The sequence below is a fragment of the Columba livia genome, chromosome 16, assembly GCF_036013475.1.
Source record: "Columba livia isolate bColLiv1 breed racing homer chromosome 16, bColLiv1.pat.W.v2, whole genome shotgun sequence".
Lineage (NCBI taxonomy): Eukaryota > Metazoa > Chordata > Aves > Columbiformes > Columbidae > Columba > Columba livia.
Window position 1 is genome coordinate 13,782,241 of NC_088617.1, and position 24,580 is coordinate 13,806,820.

The 24,580-nt window shown below is 46.6% G+C and overlaps 1 protein-coding gene, 1 long non-coding RNA gene and 1 other non-coding gene across 6 annotated transcripts in view; all 3 read right to left on the reverse strand.

Annotated features, from left to right (window-relative positions):
• Positions 1–4,086: 4,086 nt before the first annotated feature.
• Positions 4,087–4,204, reverse strand: LOC135575606 (U5 spliceosomal RNA). Its single transcript, XR_010466681.1, has one exon. It is a non-coding gene; the product is annotated as a U5 spliceosomal RNA (small nuclear RNA).
• A 4,466-nt stretch (positions 4,205–8,670) lies between these two features.
• LOC102091407 (ubiquinol-cytochrome-c reductase complex assembly factor 1) overlaps positions 8,671–24,580 on the reverse strand; it is a 54,456-nt gene continuing 38,546 nt past the window's right edge. For 2 of the 4 annotated variants that reach the window (XM_065032604.1, XM_065032602.1), the window contains exons 8-11: positions 15,888–16,061; positions 14,430–14,507; positions 12,940–13,053; positions 8,671–9,879 (exon numbers count right to left, since the gene is read on the reverse strand). In XM_065032604.1, coding sequence (XP_064888676.1) covers positions 9,745–9,879; positions 12,940–13,053; positions 14,430–14,507; positions 15,888–16,061 — 501 coding nt within the window. In that variant the 3' untranslated portion in view covers positions 8,671–9,744. The remainder of the gene's footprint in view (positions 9,880–12,939; positions 13,054–14,429; positions 14,508–15,887; positions 16,062–24,580) is intronic. The other 2 variants (XM_065032605.1, XM_021282868.2) reach the window with 1 other exon arrangement.
• On the reverse strand, positions 16,408–21,467 carry LOC135575600 (uncharacterized). The gene is made up of 2 exons (XR_010466665.1): positions 18,497–21,467; positions 16,408–18,024 (listed from the first exon to the last, which is right to left on the reverse strand). It is a non-coding gene; the product is annotated as an uncharacterized LOC135575600 (long non-coding RNA).

The window sequence follows — 24,580 nt, forward strand, 5'->3', positions numbered from 1 at the left end:
CCCTACCGAGCGGTCCCCACCCTCGGCCAAGCAGGCTCCAACCTGTTCTGTCCCTCATTGTGCTCTCAGTGGAAATGCAGATGCTGAAACTTGTTCCTGCTTGAAATTAGTTCCAAATCAAACATGCTTCTCCGTGTCAGTTATAATGACATACAAATATCACAAGTGGCTAATCAGATCCAGCCAAGAAACTTATTCATCCCTGAACCATAGTTAACGCTCCTCTTGGCATTTCTTGGGAGCCCGGGATCTGCAAAGACTGGCACTCAGCAGAGAAGCCCAAACATCACGGTTTTTGGTATCACGGGGTCTCAGTAGTTGTTCGAAGCACAGCAGGAATCTTAGCACAGCTCATGTCGCTAGATACCACAGGTGACAGGAGCAATAGCTTGTGTGGTCTCTTAGCCTCTCCCTGGAAGTCCTTCATGGAAAGGACATGCAGTCTCAGGAGACTGGTGCTAGGTGAACGACCAAACTGTCGACATGCTGTATATTTTGGGATTAGTTAACTCCAGCTTCCCGAGAGCAGCACGGAGCTATTGTTGGAAAAACAATACAGGCAGGCATTAATATGTGATTCAAGACGCTGCGTTAGGAACGCACCACCTAGAACACAAGGCAGTACACGAGAAACTGTGCACAGGATGCACACAGGAGTCCCCAGACTGCGGATGGAGCTCCCCACCACCTACCCTGGAGCTACTGAACTCCAGAGAGGCTAACCAGAGAACCACTGGATTATTGGGCTAATCAGCTGCCCTTTTATCTACAAGTTACAAACCCCCTGTAAGTTAAATTCATCCAGGCTAGATAAGTCATCTAAAAGCTAAACGTCTGCTCTCTAATGATCGCTGCGCTATAGTCAACGGGAGAGAGACAGCCATGCCTAAGTGTGAACCAGCACATTCAGACAGCAGGTTCTAAGTCAGCTGGGATGAGTCATGTCCCCAAGGGACTATCACTCTCCATGGACGGAGTGGGATGATTAGTTTAAATTAGCTGTCTCGTCTTTAGATCACTCAAGTCAGAATGAACTCTTACCAGGACTGTGCGAACTGCAAGAACAGGTACATTTATTAAAATAATGTAAGTTGCCTGCCAGAGCTGTGCTGCAGCGCAGCAAGCAGGCGTGGAGTTTGCAGCTGTGGATAATAGATACAGGACAAAATCATTATAAAGCTGTCGGCATACAAGTGTTAAAGATGTAAATAAGTGTTAGAGCAGCTTAAACATTAACAGAAAACATAAGGTGAACAGCTGAACACAATGTCAGGAAGTCTGGGGAAAAACAAAGGCTATAACGTGACGGGCCTTTTTCTAGAGCTGCCTTGCCAGGGTGACAGCATCACCTTGGTGATAACATCAAAGGGTAGCATCAACCTACTTTTGGCTTCCTGAAGAGCTGAAAAGAGTGTGATCTTTTTAAAACTCATCAAATGTGTGTCTTCTGCCAGAAAAACAACTGCTGCTGATTCTGTAAAGGGATTTCTGCTGTCTCCACGACCTGCACCCCCTCCAGGGATTTCTCCTGGACCTTAGCACATGAAAGCACAGTCGATGTAAAGGTCCCCAGCTGAGCTGGTCTGGTTGGGCTCTTCAGTGTTGGTGGGAGAGGCAGAGATTTCTAGGGAGTCAGTTCCCTCCCCCTGCAGCCAACATCTGAGACAGGGCAGCTGGAACGTGCCATGAAACTGCTTCTCTCTATTCACGGAGCAAGAGAGCTCAGGCTGCCGAAGGCCCTGACAGAGCTTTACCATGCGGACATCTCAAATGATGAGAGGTGTCCTGTCCCTGCTGGGTGGCAAAGAGATAAATGTCCATAACTGGGACTCTACAGACTGATTGGCCAACACAGGATGCGGGAATTTCATCAGCCAGTTTTTGCCAGCTGAAAGCAAGGAAATTATTTGGAAGTGTTGTCTACACACCTTCTGCCATCAACAGCAAAAGACAAGGGGAAAATTCCTTCTGGCTGAACACACACACCAAGTCCCAGTTCCAAGTCCATGTCTCTGGGTGATACTTGAGCTCAGGCAGGATCCAGGCCTCAGGCAATGCTTCGTTCTCGTGTCCCACTACAGATGCTCTTGGAGCTCACCGAACACAAACACCTTGCCTGGGCTTGCCACAGGATACCTGCTGCTTCCTCTTCAAGCACAAATGGAAGAGAGCCCGCCTGCTTGTTCCTGATAGCACAGCTCCTGCAGAGCAGCTGCCCAGAGCCAGATTGCATTTTATCCCTCCTCTTCATTTCAGACTGAAATCCGCATCTTCCACCACAAAGCATCATGGTGTTCAAACACATCCATCTATCTATAGGCATTTCTGGCAGCCATCTGCATAGCGAAGTTCCATGGTGCAGAATTCACTGGCCAGACGTAATCAGCAAGCACAACTAGATGAGAAAAGTCCAAATTTGAGCTACTGTGCTGAGATCTGTGTGGACTCACAGAGAGAACAGTGCAGAGTCAAGTCTCCGCGTTTTTTGTCCCAGGTTCCTGACCACGGCATTACAGAATCATTCTTCTAAGCACAGCAGCAGTACATAAATTCCTCATTTCATTTATTTCGTTCTCATGTCAAGCCTCTTTCAAGTCAGAGCACAGACAGCTTTGCACCCACTCAGCTGAAGGAGGGTGCTGGGCACCAGTTGCCAGCTCCAGGCCAAACGATCCAGCTGGTGGTGGTGGCAGGGAAGGCAGAGAACCCAACCTCCAATGGGTCCCCGCACAGGGGGAGCCCAGCGCACAGGTGCTTTCTAGCTGCTGCTCTGAGGTCCCCACCACCCACGTGCCACAAAGAGAAGCCAACGTGTGGCCACGGAGTCACTCCGGTGGCCCTTCAAGGTCCAGCCCTGAGCTGCTCAGGGTGCCGATTCACAGCCGTCCTGAGAAGGACCACAGGGTTCCTCTTCCCCAGGCTGCTGCCCTGGGCTGTGCACGTGAAAACATACTTTCAGACACCTCTTCCCCCTCTCCTTCCAAAGGAAATGCACAGCAAGAGAACTGGGCATTGTAATGTCAACAGGACCAGCGAGCAGCAGGAAGAGGGTACGAAGGGAAGGATGTGGGACAATGAGCAAATCCTCACGAGATGCCTGGCTGGGACAGGATGTGGAGCAGCCCGGGAGGCGCAGGGGAGATGAGGAATGAACGAGCCCAGCTCACTCCTTTAGTCAGTGACGTAACCGGTAATGAAGGCTTTCATGTGCAAGGCTCCTTGTTTCCTAAACAAGCACGAAGGAGCTCTCACCTCCTGGGAGAGCTGCAGCAGCACACCAACAGGATCCAACCTCAGCCATACGTTGCAGGGTCCTCCTACATGAACATACCTGCACAAGACAGTAAGAACAGGACAGCGGATATTTCTGGTTCCTGCACTTGCACGCAGGAAATTGTTTACACAACTCTGCCCCAGGTCCCTGCAGCAGATCTATCGTCACTTGCCCTAAACTCCCTGGCTGCTCCCAGCACATCACATCTGGAGCAGCCACTGAAACCCAACAGCTGCAGGTGGAATTGTGCTCGGGTGAGCTCTGTGCAAGGACGAGGCCCAAACATCTCTTCTGTCCTACAAACGAGCAGGGCAAGCTGCTAAGCAGGTTGAATGACTGCAAGCAAAACAAGTACTCCCAAACATGTTCAGCAGCTTCAGGAAGAGCACATGTAGAATCACAGAATCACAGAATGTCCTGAGTTGGAAGGACCCCCAAGGATCATGGGGTCCAGCTCCTGTCCCTGCGCAGGACACCCCACAGGTCACCCCGTGTGTCTGAGGACGTTGTCCAGTCTTTTGAACACTGTCAGGTTGGGCCGTGACACCTCCCTGGGGAGCCTGTTCAGTGTCCAGCACCTCTGGGTGAAAAACCTTTTCCTCATGGCCAACTGACCCTCCCTGGCACATCTTCTGCCGTTCCCTGGGCTCTGTCACTGTCACAGAGCAGAGCTCACCCTGCCCCTCCTGCTCCTGCTGAGGAACCTGCAGCCCATGAGCTCTGCCCTCAGTCTGCTCTGCTCCAGCTGAACAGACCCAGGGGCTTCAGCCGCTTCTCACACGGCTTCACTCCAAATCCTTCACCAACTTCATAGCCCTAAATAAAAAAAAGAAGCTTCAAAAAATTCATTGACACTCATGCCTGTTCCTCTTCACAGAAATTTTAGTAAGAGGTGAAAGATTTATACCATCCGAAGAGAAACCAGAGTATGCAGGATGCATAGGACAGGCCTAAACACCTGACAAAGGAGCAGTGGTAAAATAAGCTCACCAGAGGAGTCTGGGAAGGATCCTGCGACTACTAATATGCAACTGCCCCCTCACAGCACAGGGGTCAGCAGCGCACAGCACGGTGGCGATACCCCCTTGCAGGCAGAGGTGGGTTCTTCACAAGCACAGCACAGCTGCCCAGGCAGCAGCACCTGCCGCTCACTCATGCTGGGCCTCAGGGCTGTCCCTCTGTCCTTGCCAACCAACTTCCCCAGGCTCCTGTGTAAGCTTCTGCTCCCTCCTTGACCTCCAGGATAAGACAAACAGCGCTGGGGACCCAGCTGTGCAGACGCAATATGCCCAAAAGATGGAGATATTGCTCCCTAAGGCCACACAGCAGTACAAGTTCCAGCACCCAGGCTGCCCGAAGAGATGCTAATCCAGCCTTTAGGACACCAAAGGCGCAGTCAAGCCCGATGCAGCACTGTTCAGCAGAAAGAACGGGGCACAGCTTTAGCACAAAAAAAGAGCAAAAAAGTCTTGATTGATTACACAAGACAGATGCCCCCAGCCTCCCCCAGCCAAACCAGCCCCAGTGTGGTCCAGGATCCAAAGGAGGGAAAGGCCTGAGCTGCAGTTGGGCCAAGGACGTTCCTTTAGGAAACCCCCACGGAAGCAGAACAACTGAACCCCCGCAAGGTGTGGGTGCAGGAGCCTCGTGCAGACCTTTCCCACTGTGGGCAATCTGACTACGAGCCAGCCACACTATTCCATCAATATGACAGGCTGGGAGAGCTACAGCGAGCACGCTCTGCTAGACAAGCTGGCTATATGGTCATGATCGCTTACTACCCACAGATCACTGGATGAGCCCAATTTACGTTTTATATTGATCATTAAGTGTGTTTCAAATAGAATGAATCACTTAGAATTATAAGGTGTGTGCTTTTTAATATACTATCTGCTTCACGTTACTTACTAAGCTAAATTTGCTGACATCTTAGACTGTGTGTTGTAAAGTTCTGCTCGTATTCACCAAACTTGTATCTACTCAATGAGAAAAAGAAGCAGGTACAAACCATCAACAGCACCTGCAAGATAAGGCCTCTTTTGCACTCTGTTGAGCAAACAGGATCCATTTGGACAGGATATCACTTTCAAGGCTGGCACCAAGCGGCTGGGAACTATCAGCCATGTCTGCAGCTGAACAAAACAAAGGCCCGAGGTCACGGAGAGGAAACAAAAAGAAGCAAGAAGACCCCAGAGTCAAATATTGCTGTCGGACTGAACCATGGTGTGAGGGGCAGGGAAATGACCTGTAAGGGTATAAAATCCAGGGATTTCTATTCTGGGCTGGACTTCTGCAAAAGCACCAGCTCGAGCCAACCCTGCTGGTGTACTACTCTGTTAAATTATTTATTCCTATGAACTTCAATGCCCCAGAATTTGCTTCGAGAGACCTGGGATCCAGACTTTGAAGCAAGCTGGCACCATCCCCTGGAGGGGAGGTGAGCAGGTTGAGATGCAGAATGACGAAACTTTGAAATCCCAGCCAAGCAATATAAAGAATCGGGTGTCTACATATAGTCCTTGGGCCATGAATACATACAGTCCCCTTACCTGTTTTCCCTTACCCTCTGTGTCTCTTAGACACAACCCATTGACCAAGGCTGGGGTAAGTTTGGACCCAGCCACACCCAGACTCCTCTCTGAAAAGGAGCTTAGAGAGCAAGAGGTCGCTTCCGAACCTCCAGACTCAACAGGAGAGCCTCGCTCTGCCCTTTCGCATCTCTTGTCCCCACAGAAATCGCTCTGAAACAACTCTCACCCCATTCTGCTTGACGTCTTTCCTCCATGCAAGTAACAGAGTGACCCTCGCCATCGAACTCTGTTAAGTTGCACTTGAAGTGATCTAAACGCTGCTCTGGGGCAAGCAGGACCCTAAAGCACTGACCTGACAGCAGACCCCACAGCGACCACGCCGGCAGAACCAGCTGCCGTCCCCTCCAGCTGACGATGACTCTCCCACGGCTTCGCTGTTCTTCATCTGCTCTACATTCATCTAATTTAAAGCTCTGCTGGAAAAATTTACTCTTACTCAGCCTCCAGTTTCTGCTCACCTCGTTTGCCAAGCCAAAGGCAGGACAGGCGAGACCGGTCAGTGCGCAGTGCAACGGCCGTGTCCGGAGCAGCGGTTCTCACCGGAGGGTTTGCTGTGGCAGAAGCACAACTGAAAACGTCACTTTGTGGAAGTCAGAGATCTGGGAAGCGGTAACTGCATTTTAACAGGGCTCGGGACACTACAGGCAATGTGGAGATCACCAAGGATGCTGATGCTCTCAGCACTTCAGCTGTTTGAAGAAGCAGGAGAAACCCGTTAGGTATAAAAACCAAAAGGCGGTGTGAACACAGCGGTCAAGATGACAGAGAAAAACACTTCACCTAAAATACAGAGTAGGCATCAAATGGCATCAGATGACTCCCCCGGGCTCCAAAATGTCTCAGAATATTGGTTTGAAGCAAGAGGCTTCCCAAGCTGGACCCTGTGGGCAAAACACGCACCTACCCTGGCACTGGTGCAGAACGGGCCAGAGGGAGGGACGACACCGAGCACGGGGCCCTTCTCTGCTCCCAGAAACAAGACAAGACCCGGCTGGACTGGTGAGCACTTCCTAGGGGCTCAGCTCCCCTGGCAAAGGTGGGGAAATAAGTCCTTTGGAAAAATATCCAAGTTCTGTACAGGAGATAGGAGATCAGGCTGGATGATAAAGTGCTCAACTCGGCTCCTTCCAGACAACACACGTTTGCATATATTCACTTAAAATACAGTAAGCGTCCCCAAGCCAATGCTCTGAAACCACCTTAAAAACACCCAGCAGCATAAAAAACTGTCCTTATGCAAAATACCTTAATCATTCCCTCTGCAAAACCTCAAAAAAGGGAAAATATGAGCTTACAATGTTTGGTTAAAACCCCCCTGCGATGTGCTGCACCGGAATCACCTTGTCCAATCATTGCTGTGGTAACGCCTGCAAGGTGCACATTGTGCTGCTTGGAAATGTATTCTCTCTCAAGGCCTCTAAACTCTGGTTGGAAAGATGTCTTTTATATAAGACACCGGCAATGGCACATTTCTAGCCTGTTGGCATACGCCTCTCGAGTTAAGAGGGGTCATATTCTAAATCCAGATCCCGTCTCCAGGTAACTAACAGCTGGGATGCAAAGTCTTCTCTTGTCCTCTGTAGCCTCCAGTGTATTTTCACCCTCTAACAGATTAGCCTGTTAATTCTCAGCTTCTGCCTTACTCTCCCAACCCACCAAAACACAGGCTGCCTGTTGGGACAGCGGCACGGCTCAAGGGGCTTTATGGAACATACAAAGAGCTGCGATTATAGGTCTTTATTTTCACATGAATCAAAGGTGCAAAGGCAGATGCCAATGACCACAGTCCGGCACCGTGACTTCTGGAACCTGCTGCCCATAAACACAGGAAAGGCTTCGGTTCTGACCCCCGGCTGCCCCATGCTCGGAGAACAAAAGGCACCGTCACCTCCAGAGCAGCTCCCACCAGCTGGGGCGGCTCAGGGGCTGCGGGGCATCGGCCCCACAGACACCGCGCGATCTCCGACCCGTGCTCCCGCCGCATGGCTAACGCGAGCCCAGGCTTAAATTACATAGCAGGAAAGGGGTTAAAGTTTAAATGACTGTTTTGTATATGAATTAATGTATGTAGCTTTGAGCCAAAATATCTACCATTAATTTTTCCACCTATTTCAGGAGCAGTAAGATACACAAAGTAAAGTTTATTTTGGTACTTGGTATACTTCACTCTCATTAAAAATAAATTAATCAGCAAATTCCTACACAGCTCAGCCTTCTTTTATGTAAATACAACCCAGCTGTAATGAATTACAAGGTGTTATTATCTCACACACACTGTATAATACTTCACACATAAGAGGTTTCTCTGCTTAGCTCAGCTTTCAACAAAAGCATCTTAAATAAACTGCAAGCAAGTTGTTTGGTCTGTAATGTTTTCACAGAGAAGGGATACACCTCACACATAGAGGGTTTCTTTACATGACTCATTTTATAACAAGTTAAACTGAGGAAGTTCGCCTTGGAAAAAAAAGAACAAAATGCCTTTTTTATACACAGAAGGCTCCCTAAGAGAAGAAGTGTTTGGGAGCCTACATTCTGCATCCCACTGCTCTTTACACAGAGGAGGGATCGCAAACATCCCCCAAAACACACCACATGAAGAAAGCAACTTCAGAAAGAACAGTCACAGCCAGGTACAGTCACACTTGCACCAGATTAAGGATTCACGAATTAAGGATTAATTTCGCAAATTAAGTGTTATCACCTTCGACTTTTTAAAAATACTTTTATTAGGAACAAGTCCTGATATTACAGGGCTTATTCTTATCAAAAGTACACACAGCACAGAAAACACATACACATCGATTTTATCCAGACACACTTTTATTATTGAGTAGGATTTCAGACAGGAGAGAAGTTAAACCGTTCTTGCCACTGACCTGGAAACAGCCCGGTGAACCATCCCGGCCTCTGCTCGTCGCACCAACGGAGCTCTTGCTCCCGTAATTACTACGTTGGCATAATTTGCCTGCACAGCCATATGAAGTTTTCCCTGGGCTGGATGGGTCGTGTTGAGAAGCCCTGGAGCACAGTTTGGGGATGGAGCCAGCACAGCGCTGTGAGCCCCGCACAGCTAAAGGGACGTTCTGTTCACAAAGACATTCTTAGACCACAACTCTAAAAAGAATACGGAAATATCACCAAGGCAGACTGAAATATCAAGTACTCTGAGGCAGCTTTTAGTGACGGCCCCGTCATGTTTCGGACTTCATGCTCATTAAGATGGCCAGAGTCGCTGTTGGAGCAGCTCAGCTCCCTGACAGTCACACAGGATTACTGGGACTGTGCTTTATTCTTTGCATCCTCCTATCCCTGTGCAACAGAGCAGAGAGTTCCTAAAGAGGATTTTCACAGAAAACCCTTCAGAGTCTGTTAAAGCAATTCTTAACTCCACTAAAGCAAAAAATGGGCCATTCCATTTTGATATCAGGCTTTTAAAATATATTAACATCTAATACGCAAAGCTCGGATTTGCATTCACAACCATTCAGCGAGCAGAGGAACACCGCTGGGTCTATGTAGCAGTTCTAAACAAGGCAAAGGACAGAAATGTCTTCATGAGACAACTCTAAGTCATGGTAAAAGATCTGGTTTCCTAAAGACAGAAGGCAGGTCTCTCCCTTTGTCAGCAAGGGCCACTCAGCGTCGTGACAAGGACAGAGGTTCTCAGACCAACTAGCATTCATTTGCAGGTGCGTATTCGGAAGAGTCTGCCTGTCCCATGTGCTACTGAGTCACCACGGGCAGGACAACTAATTAAATCTTTTCTCTCCAACAGCAGATTTTCCTTCCTGAGCCCACAGCCTCAGCCCAGCTCCACGTCAGGCCCGCTGCCCCGGCTGATCTGACGCGCTGATAGAAACGTCAGGCACCGGCGTCTCAGAGTCCTTCGTCATTGTAAACGGGGCCAAGGGGCTTGAGGATGCTGCGGGCGTTGCTCTCCACGAGCGGGCGCCAGCTCACCTCGCCCGTCAGCAGCAGGTCGTCCCCGCTCAGCGCGTCCAGGTGCTGCACCTGCAAGGACAGCACGTTAGTGCACCACAACCCACCTCCACCGCCGCTTCGGGCTCCTCCAGGGCCACGCAAACACGGGGCTTTCCCGACAGAGAGCAGAACAGGGAGGTTTTAGCACCCTCTGCCATTTGCAAAATGAGGTAGGAGCTAAAAAGATAATTTATGACTGCTGAAGCAGTCAAGGAACGACCAGGAGATAAGTATCTGCAGACCCACTGGACTTAACTGCGTAAGGTCTTCTACCGACACCTGAGCTAATGCTTCTTCGGAGAGTCTGGCAGCAGGACAAAGAAGAGCCACGCAAAGCTAACATGAGTCACTTCATCTTCCCGGCAGTTAATTCAGGTGACACACACTGTGGTGCCATCATCTAAGTGGAGCCGTCTCATAAAAGTGGTTTCACACAGAACAAGGTTTATCACTATAGAAAAAAAGCCTGACCAGCACAGAACACCTGAGATTTACAATATGAGTTGGAGGAGATGAACATGGAATGAACACTCATTCTTGCAATACAAGAAATGCCTGGGATCAAATCAAATTTTAAGGTGCAATGCAAGCAAAATAAAAACCAACCGTTTTGTGACACAACATAGGGTTAACTTGCTGCCATGGGACTCTGTAAACATGGGGGAGGGGAAGGGGACAAGGAAAACCAGCCCTGGCTCAGGAAGCCTGTGAGGCAGGTTGCTGGGAGAGAGGAGCAGGGAAATAGCACACATGCCTGCCCGGTTACTGTGCTCTTCTCTGGAATCCACTAATAGCCACTGTTAGAGACAGGATCAGCAAGAAATGGTGGGAAAGACCTCATAGCAGTGCATACTGGAACCAAAAGATAACTTGACAAGAAGTTTCTCAACGGAGGAAAAAATACAGCAGTGGCCATAGAGGGTCAGACCCACAAGCCAGCCAAGCACCACCTCCTGTTTCTGACAGTCACCAACGGCCGATTCCCCAGGAGGAGTTCAGGACAACACATACATACAATGTTATTTTCCTTGTTTATTTTCCCTCCCTCTCAAAAAGTGTTAGTTTGGGTATTTTGAGCATGAAGTGGATGTTGTGGATTTAATAGCCCTGGACAGACTTCTCTTCCATAAACCTTGCCAGCAGCTTTGCGATTGTCACATCCCACACAACCCGTGGCAACGTTATGTCCCATGTTCTTGTGAACAGCCTTTCCTTGCCCACCTTTATACACCTTCCAGATTTCACAGAGCTGTCTCATTTCCCTCTCAGCTGTTTTTCAGGCAGGGGATCCTACTCGTTGCTAATAAAGGAGCTGTTCCATGCCATCTTTACCCTCTTCTCTGAGCCTTTTTCAAGTTGGGCTTTAATCTTTCTCAATGGTCAGAACCCAAACCATACACATTATTCACAATCACAAGGGTACCATAGATTTTCAAAGTGGCATGATAACACTATTTTATTCTCTATTCCTTAGTAATCGTGAGCATTTGTTTTGCCTTTTTAAACCCTACTGAGTGCTGAGCTGAGATTTTGATAACCCAATTGCAGTGTCAAGGAGTCATTCCTGTGCGGCACAGGCAGTTTAGGGCTCATCCAGACGTATGTAAAGCTGGGACGCTTGAGAGGTGTCTGCAGGGATGACATGTCTCCACATGAGCTGCTGATTCTTCCTCGTGCCACGTGGATCTGTGTGATCACTATTTCCTATTCAACTGCTGATGGCTCCTGTCCCGTCCTTCACTTGGATATACAGATGTACAACAAATTCCCCACTTGGCAGCAAATTGTCCCGAATTCCATACTTTTTATATGTGTTCGCTCCCTGCCAGTCTTCAGTTTTAAACTTTCCTACAGCCTCCCTGATGTTAAGCATCAGCAAGCTGAAGCACTAAATCAAGCCTGTCCCTCCTGAGAAGCCCTCAAGCATTGCAGAAGTGTCCTCAGCCTCTTACAAAGTTCAGCCCTCTGCTTCCTGCACTGTTTTTCAGGCACATGCTGAAATTCTGTCTCTCCAAAGCTCTATCTGCTCCTGAATATAGTATTGGAAACATTCTAGAGAATGATTTTGTGGAGGTTCTGGTCTTCAGTTCCCCATCCAACTTCAGAACCTCTCTCACCCCTTTTCTGTTTTCAGTGCCCACCTGGACTATATTCTACCAACATTTCCCAGAAACGTGGTTCACAAACCTCCCCAGGGTTGAGAGGAAAAACACTACATAACATTGTTTCTTCCAGGTAATAACTGAAAGAAACGAGTAATTCTGGAAAACAAATCCTTTTACTTCTTTTCCACAAAGATCGTCAGGAGACTTGCAAGCTCTGTGCGCTATTTCATTATGAAGGGAATCTCAAATCCGCAACATCAATTGTAATTCTACAATTGCAGCCCATTCGTGACACATTTTGACAAGCCCCTCCACAGCACAGGTGCAGAACAAGAGGAGCAGGATTGCTTTCACAGAATCACAGAATCGACTGGGTTGGAAAAGACCTCAGAGATCATCCAGTCCAACCCTTGGTCCAACTCCAGTCCATTGACTAGATCATGGCACTAAGTGCCATGTCCAATCTCAGTTTAAAAACCTCCAGGGCCGGCGAGTCCAGCACCTCCCTGGGCAGCCATTCCAATGCCTGACCACTCTCTCTGTAAAGAATTGCTTTCTAATCTCCAGCCTCAATTTCCCCTGGTAGAGTTTAAGCCCATGCCCCCTTGTCCTATTGCTGACTGCCTGGGAGAAGAGACCAATCCCCACCTGGCTAGAACTGCCCTTCAGGTAGTTCTAGAGAGTGCTGAGCTCAGCTCTAAGCCTCCTCTTCTCCAGACTAAACAAGCCCAGCTCCCTCAGCCTCTCCCCATGGGTCTTATGTTCAATATTCTGTGAATTTCTCTGCAGTCATTCTTCATCAAACTGCAATAAATATCAGCCGGTTTTTATATTTTTTTACATTTTTCTCCTTAAAAATAATCACTGAATATAAGTATCAGTTCTATTTATGAGGGGAACTGAGCTACATAGTATGCACACAATAAAAACACATATTGAATATTCTAAAGAAGAGAAGGCAGCTGCGCTATGAGCTGTAGGGTACCTGCTTGCGCACGTATTCTACGAGTAACTCCAGATGGCGAGGGTCCTCACAGTTCCTGTTGAAAAGGTTTCTCCAAAGAGCTGCTGCCAGAACATGATCATCAGACAGGATTCCCTACAGGAAATACAGAGGGGAATTAAACAGTGCAGGTGAAAAGGGCCTGAACACAATTCTCCACTTGGCGGCTGCCAGTACTGGCTGTCTCAAAGCCCACGGCCATGATGGACTGTACGTATGGAAAGGCATCAACGTCTCTTCCCCAGAGTACAAATGGCCTTAAATCAATTTACAGAGCAGCTTGTAACAAATATTCTGGCAAGTTAATTTGGCAAAAAAAAAAGGCATCAGTGTATTCCTAATGCAGGAGCAAATAACTGCATTTCTATGCTATGAAATCTTTACCATAAAAATTCTGGCCTTACAGAGAAGACAGCACCACCCCACAGAATGGGGTGAAGCCCATGACACTTGGAAAAGAAAAATCAAAGGATATTACATACAACGTTGCAGAAATGCTGTTAGGACTTTGCTATTTTGCTTTGCTTCTCTATTTTTCATTCCAAATGAGAGCGAGCTCAGAATCGTCAAGAACTATCTAGATCTTTCCAGTTAAATCTAATATTAAATTTGGCTTATGCAAGAATCACAACAATGAGCACTTCTTGTCGAAATTCTCTCCCACTTTTATTGTCTTTTTAGAATATGTGCTGTTACCACCACGGTCTCATAACTCCTGTCTTCTGCCGACACATTCGCCAAAGGCAAGAGAGGATTTTAAAACCTTCAGTTAAAAATAATAAAAGGTCAACATTTGTTTTTAATTTAAATAGACATTTTGTTTCCAAAAAGAGTGTCAACAAAAAGAGAAAAGAAAAAAAGACAGACAGACACAGGCAGACATGTCCTGGCTATACTTAAAACTAGATTAAAAACCTGCATGCCTGACACTGTCCACAACTCTAACATGTTCGCATTTGCAAGATATTAATAAAGCAAATCACCATGCAAAAAATAGCATCACTGTGTCAATAGGAGCACCTGAAAAGCAACACCCACTGGAGCAAAAAAATAACTACTGAAAGAGATGATGTAACCGTGTTTTCTTCTTGAAAGGCCTGCAGACACTTGTACCTCTTATAAATACCCTCCCTCACACACTCCATATAAATAGTCTCTTCGGTTTCAAAGCATAGTTGAGTACTATGGGATTCAGAGGGAGGAAATGATTTATTGGTGGTCAAGCAGTGACAAAGAACATCCCTCCTTCCACATCCCTGGTTTTTAATCAATATGCTGTGTGCTTGCTTTTTTCTTAAAAGCACTTTAATTCAATGCATGACATGACCCAAAAAGCTAAATAGTCTGCTTCCATAACATAACATTTCTCCAAAGATATGCAGGGCAAATGTTTTACCCATGTGGAGTACCCTCTGTTCATTAATTCGAAGGTCTACTTGTTCTTGCACGTCCTCTGAAAACATCGTTCTTACCTCATCATATCCAAATAGAGCCGCGTAGAAATTTTCCACCATACTTCTCAAATCTTCCTTTAGAACAACAGAGTTAATCTGAAAAATAAACCAGAAAGAGGAGGTGATGAGAAAACATTATCAGGTTCACTCTGACCAGGCAAAGGAGAAACGGCGCCTGGGCCCGCAGGCCGGGATCTGCCACCGGCGGCGATGGTGGTGCCGGCAAACCCTTGAGAACAGCACACAACACAGCTCCTGTAATTCTGTACACAAATGAAGGGCAGTGTCACTCAGAATACATGAATGGCAGAGAGCTCCCCGGCCAACAGCGCTGACACGCGTGACACGAGCGGAGCGCAGCGCAGCGCGGAAGGAGCGCAGGCCAGGCTGTCCTTTCGGGGCAGCCCACACCCGGATCATGAAGGCTGCTCTGTGTTTCAACTATTAAGCAGGTTTTCTTGTTTCAATCACACAGGTCTTTTAGAAACTTGGAGGATTTTCAGCTTTTTTTCTTTAGAGCTGGACATGTCATTACAGTAAAAGTTCTGTAACACTGAAGAGGCACCATCCCCACCACAGCTCCGTACTTGTCAATACCAACCTTCTCATTCAGGAATCACGAATTCTGTTTCTCCGGCATCTCACTAGAAGCACAGACTTACTAGTTTTTCATAGAATCACAGAACAGTTTGAGTTGAAGGGACTGTTAAAGCTCCCCAGTTCCCCCTGCCATGAGCAGGGACATCTTCACCAGCTCAGGTTGCTCAGAGCCCCGTCCAGCCTGGCCTGGGACGTCTCCAGGGATGGTTCATCCACCACCTCTCTGGCCAACCTGGGCCAGGCTCTCACCACCCTCAGGGCCAACAATTCCTTCCTCATGTCCAGCCTGAATCTCCCTCCTTTAGTTTAAACCATCACCCCTTGTCCTGTCACAACAGGCCCTGCTCAAAACTCTGTCCCCATCTTTCTTATAAGCCGCCTTTAAGCACCGAAAGGCTGCAATAAGGTCTCCCCGGAGCTTCTCTTCTCCAGGTTGAACAACCCCTCTTTTGACACAACGTTTTTTTGACTATGACTAAATTTCTTTCAGAGTTTGTGATTATCCAGCTACTTGCCCCTATACTGCAAGTGTGACTCAGGCCAAGTCCCACACTGACTTTTAACTAAAGTTAGCAGTTGCTTAAATATTTGCTGGTTTGGCCTAAGCCATCCACTGACCCCATGTGAGCTCAAGATGGAACCAACAGAGAAGAGCTGCTGAAACACCTCACGGCACATCCCTCACACACCCCGGCCGTTCCTCCTGCCTGTACTTATGGCATCCGTCAACTAAGTTATTTACCCAACAGTTCCTCTCCTGAGGGCGAAGCTGCACGTCCACTGGAAAAGCTGCTGCTTTGTATTGACTCTCAGGAGAGATCTAACTTTTCTACAGATCTCGCGTGCAGCGTGAGTGTAAATCCCCAGGGTCGTTACCTTCGCACAGCAGAACACGTGGTGTGAGGCTGCGTGTGGGGACAGGTGTGACAAGCGAACTGCACAGGGGGCGCAGGGCAGGACAGCAGATGTGCCGTGGGACAGGCAGAGCTGGCTGTGACGTGCAGAACACCTGGGACAACTCACAGATCTGGAATCTTCACACTTAGGACACTGTGAACCACACGTCCCAAATACCTTCTTAGTATCCCGACCTTGGTAATTACGCAATAGCTTTTCTATCAAAATATGAATTAGTTTTTGCCACGCTAGCAAACCTCCAAATATTCTTCCATTAAACTACTATCTTTTTCATCTGTTGATTTTTATAGAAATGCATATAGTGCAAACACAAGGAAAATGCCTTTTATGTCAGTTACTCATATTTTTCCATTAGTAGAAACTATTAAAATTCATGCAGATATTTTATAGGCTCTCAAGATTTGGAGACTGGTTATTACTGAATGTTTAAAAAAAGAACTAAACATAAGAAATCAGAGGGTTAAATGATGACTGCAACTTCTGTAATGACTTAATTAAATTTTTATTGAGTACATAAACTATGATGTCATTTCTACCCAACCATGCTCAAACTTTCTATGCATGTCAGAGACCGTGGTTTTTCTCAATAGAACGTACTTCTAAATAAGCTGCACTTCTACAGCTCTAATAAGGGGGAGCAGGTCTCATGTAACACACTCAATAAATTATCCTTCCATTTTAAACAAACAAATTCCGTGAGTTATTATATATTTGCCACGCACTTTTTATGACATAATAAAAATGTTACCTCAAGGATTACTTAACACATACTACAAATGTTACAGCAGGCAACTGCAAGGGGCAAAGAAAACAAATAGTCCCATTACAGAGACAAGTCCTGGACTATACATCCCCGGGGAAGCAGCTTTCAGTACGAAAACCAAAGAGCAGCAGCTTTAAGTTAGCAAGGAATAGATTGACAAAGGAGATAACCACATTAAACAAACATGGCAATAAATACATCTTAAAAGGCAAACAGTTTAAAATATAAAATATGACTTTGGGGATGGCACCGTATCTTGGGCAATAACATGACATTTAAAGGAATATTGCAGTTTCTGAAGAATCCAGCTGGCACTGGTTAAATAGTAACATGGTAAGAAAGAAATCCTGCTTCATAAAACAAGAAAGCTGAGTAAATCCAAATCAGCATCTGTTGGACACGCTTCCTCTTTTTCAGTTTGTACATGTTCTTCCCACTGGCAAGTTTCATGATCTGGTTGGTCATGATTCTGCTGACTCTTCCACAGTTTGTTATTGAGAAGAAAAGCTGCTGGACCCTTCCAAGTGAGTAATTGCTAATAACAAGAAAAAAATCAGGAACATCTGGAGCTCTTCTAGGGACTCAGCCCCTTTGCCTCCTTTGGAACAACCCACGGCAGGGCTGTCACCACAATAAATTCATCTACCATCGCCTCAACTGACACAAAGAACTATCTTAGTTCAAAACAGGGAATACATTTGTGGTACATCTCGCACATTTACAAGTCCTCTATGAAAAAAAGAGAAACGTGCGGCTAACGTATCAGGTCAGAACTTTTTACTGAAAGATGCCACGATCCCACATTCTGCCTGCAAGACAACTCCAGCGTAACGCTACTGCATTTTCTTTGTTATATTGCAATGAGAAACCTCATCTGCAGCCTCAATACGCGTCATTCGACAGCCAGCCGGTGAGGCTTACTGCTCTATCAGACAATTCACGTTATCAACACTCAGTTAAGGTTTTGTATTCTAACAAACTCTCTAGGACAGTAAGAGCACGCTGCTTTATTGTGTATGCTGGACATGAATGAAAATACCTCACTTATGGGCACAGTATTTAAAATGAAAGCTGCTATAGTATTAGTCCCTATTAGTGTTTTGGGTGGATGGAGAGTGTTCCTTTGTAATCACTCTCCTCCTCACCACCATTCCCACGCTGTGGTTTACACCGCGGAGCTCTGGGAACGTGACGTGCTCGACCGGCCCCAGGGCCCAGCCAGCACGGTGCCGGTCACCCCGCGTGCAGGGCCACGGGGCCACGGACGGCTCCGCTCCGCAACCTGCTCCCGTCAGACCACTGCAGACACAGCTGGCACGTCCACGGGCTCCGCTGTCCAAAAGCACAATAACAGGAGATTTTCTGTTACGGTTTCACCAGTGTGTGTTGCACCCTTAAGCTACTTTAACACATGAATCCATCTATAGACTATAAAGCCAGAAGGGACACTTCTACCTGCACCTTGTACAGGCACTAGTCATTGAATTTCATACAGCAATTCCTCTCTTTAAGCCGTAAGTTATGGTTGAACTAGATTTTTTTATGGAGAGATTTCAGCCAGAAGAAATGATTAGATCATAGAACCTGACCCTCTGCATATCACAGACCATTACATTTCACCGAGCTCCCTCTGTACTAAGCTCAGTAAGTTGTGTTTGGCTAAAGCATATCACCCTCACAGCTGAACATGTGTATCTCATTTCATATTTGAATTTTCTGGCTTCGGTTTCCACCCCCTCATTCTCATTATACCGTTCCTGCTCAAATAAAAAGCCTCTTCTGTACAATGTATTTGCTCCTGTACCTGTACACAGATGTGTCGGCACAGTCGTCCTTTCAAACAAAGATTAGGCCCTTTAAAGGTAACATTTAGGCTGATACACTCCATCATCAGTGTGCTCCCGGAGAGATTAAACCTGCAATAGCAAAGTAGTAGTTTATGCTGATACAATAAGAATTAATCCATCTCTTGTGCAAAACAAGTCAGGCAGGTACGAGCATGTGTTTGTCCTTAGGATTGAATCTACTTGGGGACTCTCGTGAGCCACAGCACAAACGTCCACCGAACGTCCATCAAACATCCAACGAACACCTCTTGAACGTCTGAACGTCCATCAAACGTCCATCGAATGTCCACCGAACGTCCACTGAATGTCCACCGAACACCTTCTGGACACCCACTGAACGTTCACCGACCATCTACTGAACACCCGTCGAATGTCCAAACGCCCATCAAACGTCCATCGAACACCCATTGAACGTCCACCGAACACCCACCAAATGTCCTTGGCTCCCGCTGCAGTTGGGACCAGCAGGGGAGACACAGGACAAACCCTATGTGATAAAAAATGTCACTCCTCAAACACTGAGGCTTTTTAATGGACTTTCTCTCAAGTTGCATTTGGAAAGAATGACTTATAATATATAGTTTACATCAGTTATAAATAATATATGACCACATATAGTTATATATGGGCTTTTTAAGTGTTTGCTGCCCTTTTAATAAAGGCACGTGACATTAAATGGGAAAAGTTGCATACGACCCTTTTATTTCCTCCAATAACATAACTATTACTTGTAGGACAGTAATTTTGAAAATGGCTGAGACTGTAGCTAGGATCAGAAAATTTAAATTAATAAAACCGATTAAAAATATCTCTGTAGCAAGGGGCCAAAAAGGCCAGTTCCTTCAGGCAATCTCACATAGTTGTGAAATGACAAAGATATTGCAGAAATTATTTTTCCAATCTTCATTTTTTGTGTCTTTTATGAACCACCCTGTTATTTCGTCTGCAAACAAGCTTGCCGCGCTGTAATTAGCTACAGCTGCGAGTCCCCACATACTTTTAAATATTAACTTTTCTGATAAATCCTCGGATTTTCTAAATAAAATTTTGCAATGCACCTCAGCAGGTAAGTAACTCCAGAGAATAGGCTTTAAAGCCTCCTTCAATGTTCAGTGACAACCTAGTCCTATATCCCAATATTAATGTAGACAAAAGCTAAAAGTCAGACTGCATCACAACCAGCTCCTGCCAAAATCTTCAATCCATAACAACAATATGTCAATGGGAAAAGGCATTTGCATGCTCTGCTCCCTTCGCAACAAGTGTATAATCATCAGGAATGCTTCTCAGAGCACGTTCCTTTCAAGCAGACAGAGAAAAATGGGTGAATACAACATCACCTCCAGGTTCCAGCAAAAGCAGGTGGTCACCCCAGTTGGCCGCCCTCAGGAAAATGAGGAATGTTTCTGTCTTCCAGTCTATTAATTTGGAAACTACCACGGTAATAGCGAAAGACGATCGCAGTACAATCCGAGCTGTTCTCAGTATACAGGGGGTTATTCCGAACTCCTTTTCTCTGTAGCACATGGCCAGCAGAGCTCACTGACAACCTCTCAAGGGACAGAGCAGGGACAAGAGGTGACATCGCTGCGCTCGGCTGTGTTCATCCTGTAAGGGTGAGCAGTTGTAGAGGGGTTTTCCTGTAATGCCTCTTTTAAAAAACTACTTGCTAAAAGCCTAAAACTGATCGTGAACACACCAGAATCAAGAATCCAGTCTGGTAAACTGAAAGGAATTTACATAGCCAAGTTTAAAAGAGGCAATTGGAGAAGACAGTAGCAAAGGTAAATAAATTATGAGGGAAGATATTCCCCACGAGCACTTACAGAGCTCCCGTAAAACTCGATCTCTTCATTGAGACAAACCGCAGTAACTGTTGGAGGGAGTCACACATAAAAACTGTCCCAAATCAGACCAAGTCTCCACCTAACATGGTATCTCGCCCTGCGCAGTGCCCAAATCCACTGAAACCAGCACCAAGACTACAGGCTGATATATCCTTTCCTCCGTGCATTCTCCCAACCAATTTCAGCTCGGGACAATGCTCAGCTCTTGATATTTGTCTATATAGTAGCCTTCAAAAGGTGTCTGCATGCAGTAAACCTTCTGCATCCACCGCATGCTTCAGCAAGAGGTGCCCTGCTCTGCTGCCCCTGAGAACCACCACATGAACCAGCTCCTGGTTCATCTGCTGCACCCCTTTTGGCACCAGGTGCCTAACATCGCTCCATCACCTTCTCATGGCACTCAGGATTCTGCAAGTCCATCCTATCCCATGCGATATGATCCGCCCACAGAAAAAGCCTTAAGATAACTTAATACACTCTCAAGGGTTAGGGTTAAGTAAGCCCTAACGCTCTGGAGGGCAGAGAGGCCCTGCAGAGGGATCTGCACAAACTGGAGAACTGGGCACTCACCAACCACATGAAGTTCAACAAAGGCAAGTGCCGGATTTTGCACCTGGGACACAGCAACCCTAGCTGTAAATACAGACTGGGGGACCAGATGCTGGGACCAGATGCTCCACAGAGAGGGATCTGGGGGTTCTGTTTGACAGAAAGTTGAACACGAGCCACCAGTGTCCCTGGAGCCAAGAGGGACCCGTGTCCTGGTGCACCCAGCACAGCACGGCCAGCCGGGCAGGAGGGGATTGTCCCGCTCTGCTCTGCGCTGGGGCGGCCTCACCTGCAGCATTCACTGTGTGCAGGGCTGGGGACACGGGAGAAAAGGAGATAAAGCTACTGGAGAGTGTCCACAAGAGGCCATGAAGTTGGTGAAGACTTTGGAGTGAAGCCGTGTGAGGATCGGCTGAAGCCCCTGGGTTTGTTCAGCTGGAGCAGAGCAGACTGAGGGCAGAGCTCATGGGCTGCAGGTTCCTCAGCAGGAGCAGGAGGGCAGGGTGAGCTCTGCTCTGTGACAGTGACAGAGCCCAGGGAACGGCAGAAGATGTGCCAGGGAGGGGCAGCTGGACATTAGGAAAAGGTTCTTCACCCAGAGGTGCTGGACACTGAACAGGCTCCCCAGGGAGGTGTCACGGCCCCAACCTGACAGTGTTCAAGAAGAGACTGGACAATGTCCTCAGACACACGGGGTGACCTGCGGGGTGTCCTGTGCAGGGACAGGAGCTGGACCCCATGATCCTTGGGGGTCCTTCCAACTCAGGACGTTCTATGATTCTGTGAATAAAAGTCAAGAGGAACACAGCCCCTGGGGTCATAAAGTACTCAACCAAATGAAACTTATTAGATAACGTTTAGCAGGGCTGCAGAGCCATGAAAGGTGGCATCTGTATTTGGTGAAGTATTTCAGCAGAAGCAGGTAAGTACAAATTAGTAGAAATGCAATAATTAATTAAAATAACAATCACAGGTAATTGTGACCAGTAATATTCAGTACTGATAAAGGTACTAGTAGTAGGTGTTAAAAAAATAATAAAATGTATCCAACAATGTGCACATATTTAGCACCTACAATTCTGGAAATGGATCGTGAAGGTATTTTGTGGAGAAATCAAAAAAAACTTCAGTTCAGTAATTCAATAGTGAAGAAAAAGATAAATTTTAGGAGTTATTATGAGGAACCCTATTCTGCCATAAATCCATAATGTGTCCACATATAAAATGCTGCATATATTTATTATCTTTTCGTCTCAGAACAGATCCAAAAGAAATAGAAAACACAGTGAAAAGACCAAGGTGATTAGACATATGAGAAAACAGCAGTTATGTTCAGGAAGAAACGAGGAAGATGATGATGGAGAGGTGAAATCACTGAGCAGGTAAACAAGGGATTACTGTCCACTGCTTCTCATTAAAAATATGTTAAAAAAGCTGACAAAATGACCAAATAACACTTTAAGAGAACATAAAAGTACTTCCTCACGCAACACAATTAAGTGGTAGCAGTCACTGCCACAGGACATTAATGAGTAACAAACACCAAAGAGATAAAAAAGGTGCTGAACATTCCTGGAGGATTTGTGTGAGTAGACACTCAATACGACGGTCCCCACGCAGCTCTCCTATTAGTGTTAGTGAACACCAAGCGCACACGCCAGAAGAGACCCTGGCACACAGCTCCACCTCTTATACCTTTCCCCAGGTATCTCTGGCGGTTGCCTCAGCGGCGTCTCCGCTGCGTGTGCCGTGACCCTGGACACCGGCCGCCGGCTCACCCTGCTGACCTGGACGGATTTCACCTGAAATATCCCAGGGCAATTAAAACACTTGTTACCTTCCCTATAGCTTTTAGTAACCTCGTGGGTAGAGGCTGCTTTTTATGTAGGGGTAAGAGCAAGAATGGTTCTACTCAGACCAAACGGATTATCCATCCCTAGGGGAAAAACTAATGAAAAAAACACATTCTCTCTCCAACAATTTGGGATCAGAACAAGATTCTATTGGGTAAGAACAGCAAGTCACCTGTCTCCTCTCCAAAAAAGCAAGTCACATCTCTCCTCAAAAACTCTCCATGAAAAAAAGTGGATTTCAAAATCACAGAATCCCAGAATGTCAGGGGTTGAAGGGCCCTGGAAAGCTCATCCAGTGCAATGCCCCCATGGAGCAGGAACACCCAGATGAGGTTACACAGGAAGGTGTCCAGGCGGGTTGGAATGTCTGCACAGAAGGAGACTCCACAACCCCCTGGGCAGCCTGGGCCAGGCTCTGCCACCCTCACCGGGAACAAGTTTCTTCACACATTTAAGTGGAACCTCCTGTGTTCCAGTTTGAACCCACTGCCCCTTGTCCTATCACTGGTTGTCACCAGAAGAGCCTGGCTCCATCCTCCTGACAACCACCCTTTATATATCTGTAAACATCAATGAGGTCACCCCTCAGTCCGGAGTGGTGATTGCTACAGTCCGCACAACTAGCGCAATTAACAGATCTAATCCTTGATGCTAACACCCGGTACCAGTGCAGCCTTCACCCCGTGGCTGAGAACAGGACAAACGCAAATGCTTTTTCTCACTATCTCCCTTTCCAATCATTCCTGGCTAATTTGTGTTTGCCCCATCAGGCTTCCCACTGTTTCCTAGCACAGCCCTGTTCATACGTGACCTGTTTGACATTCTCCCATCAGTTCCACATTTGAGTAAAATTCTAATTTGAAGTCACATTGCCTTCACCTTCTACCAATATTCTGCACCTTCTGGTTTCAATCATAAGCTGAGAAAAACCTGATTTCCCCAAGCACTCCTCCTCCCCAGGGCTTCAAACACACGCATGCCACAGAATAGTTAACAGTTAAATATTTTCTTGCCAATATTTTAAGAGTGCAGAAGGTTCCAAATTGCTGGTAAAATAAACAATGCCAGACTGTGAAAACTCCTGCCTGCCATATACACTGATGTTAACAAGAGTTTCTTTATTACTGTAACCTTTCAGAAGCGAACAGAAATTATTTCTCTACCCTAGTCCTGCCCTCAAGTAAAAGGCAAAGGAGGAAAGCGAACCATGAAAAAGCTGCACGGTAAGATGCTGTGAGTTTTCCATCTTCTGTATTTCGCTCAGACTTGATGCTGCTGTGAATAAATAAACTTCCAGAAGATCCTACAAGCATGGGCGAGGATTTTGAGAAGCCAAACATTTCTTTATGTGCTGAACAACACAAATTAAACCTACATATGGGCCATCGTCCCTCTCGCAAGTACAGGATAAACCAGGAAACACAAAAGGGCACATATCGGATGCTCTCAGTGAGACACATGATTTTCAGGCTCCTCGGGACACCCAAATAGCAACATCATGTGTGTTTTGCTAGAAACAAATAAGAGCTCTCCAAGATCAGATATGCTGGTATTTTGGGCAAATCTTTTGACCTTTTGCTTTATTTCCTGCTCTCTGAATGTGGAAAAAACAGCACGGAAGTTTTTACAGAAGTTAATGACAATTAACTAGTTAATGTCAACAGAGATTCAGCAAGTGCTGGGTCTGACCAGAAACAGAAGAGGAAGAGAAGGGAACAGAAAGTACCTATTGAGATTCCCAAACCAGAATGGAAAACAGAAAACCCCCTCGGTTTGCCCAGACGTGCACAAA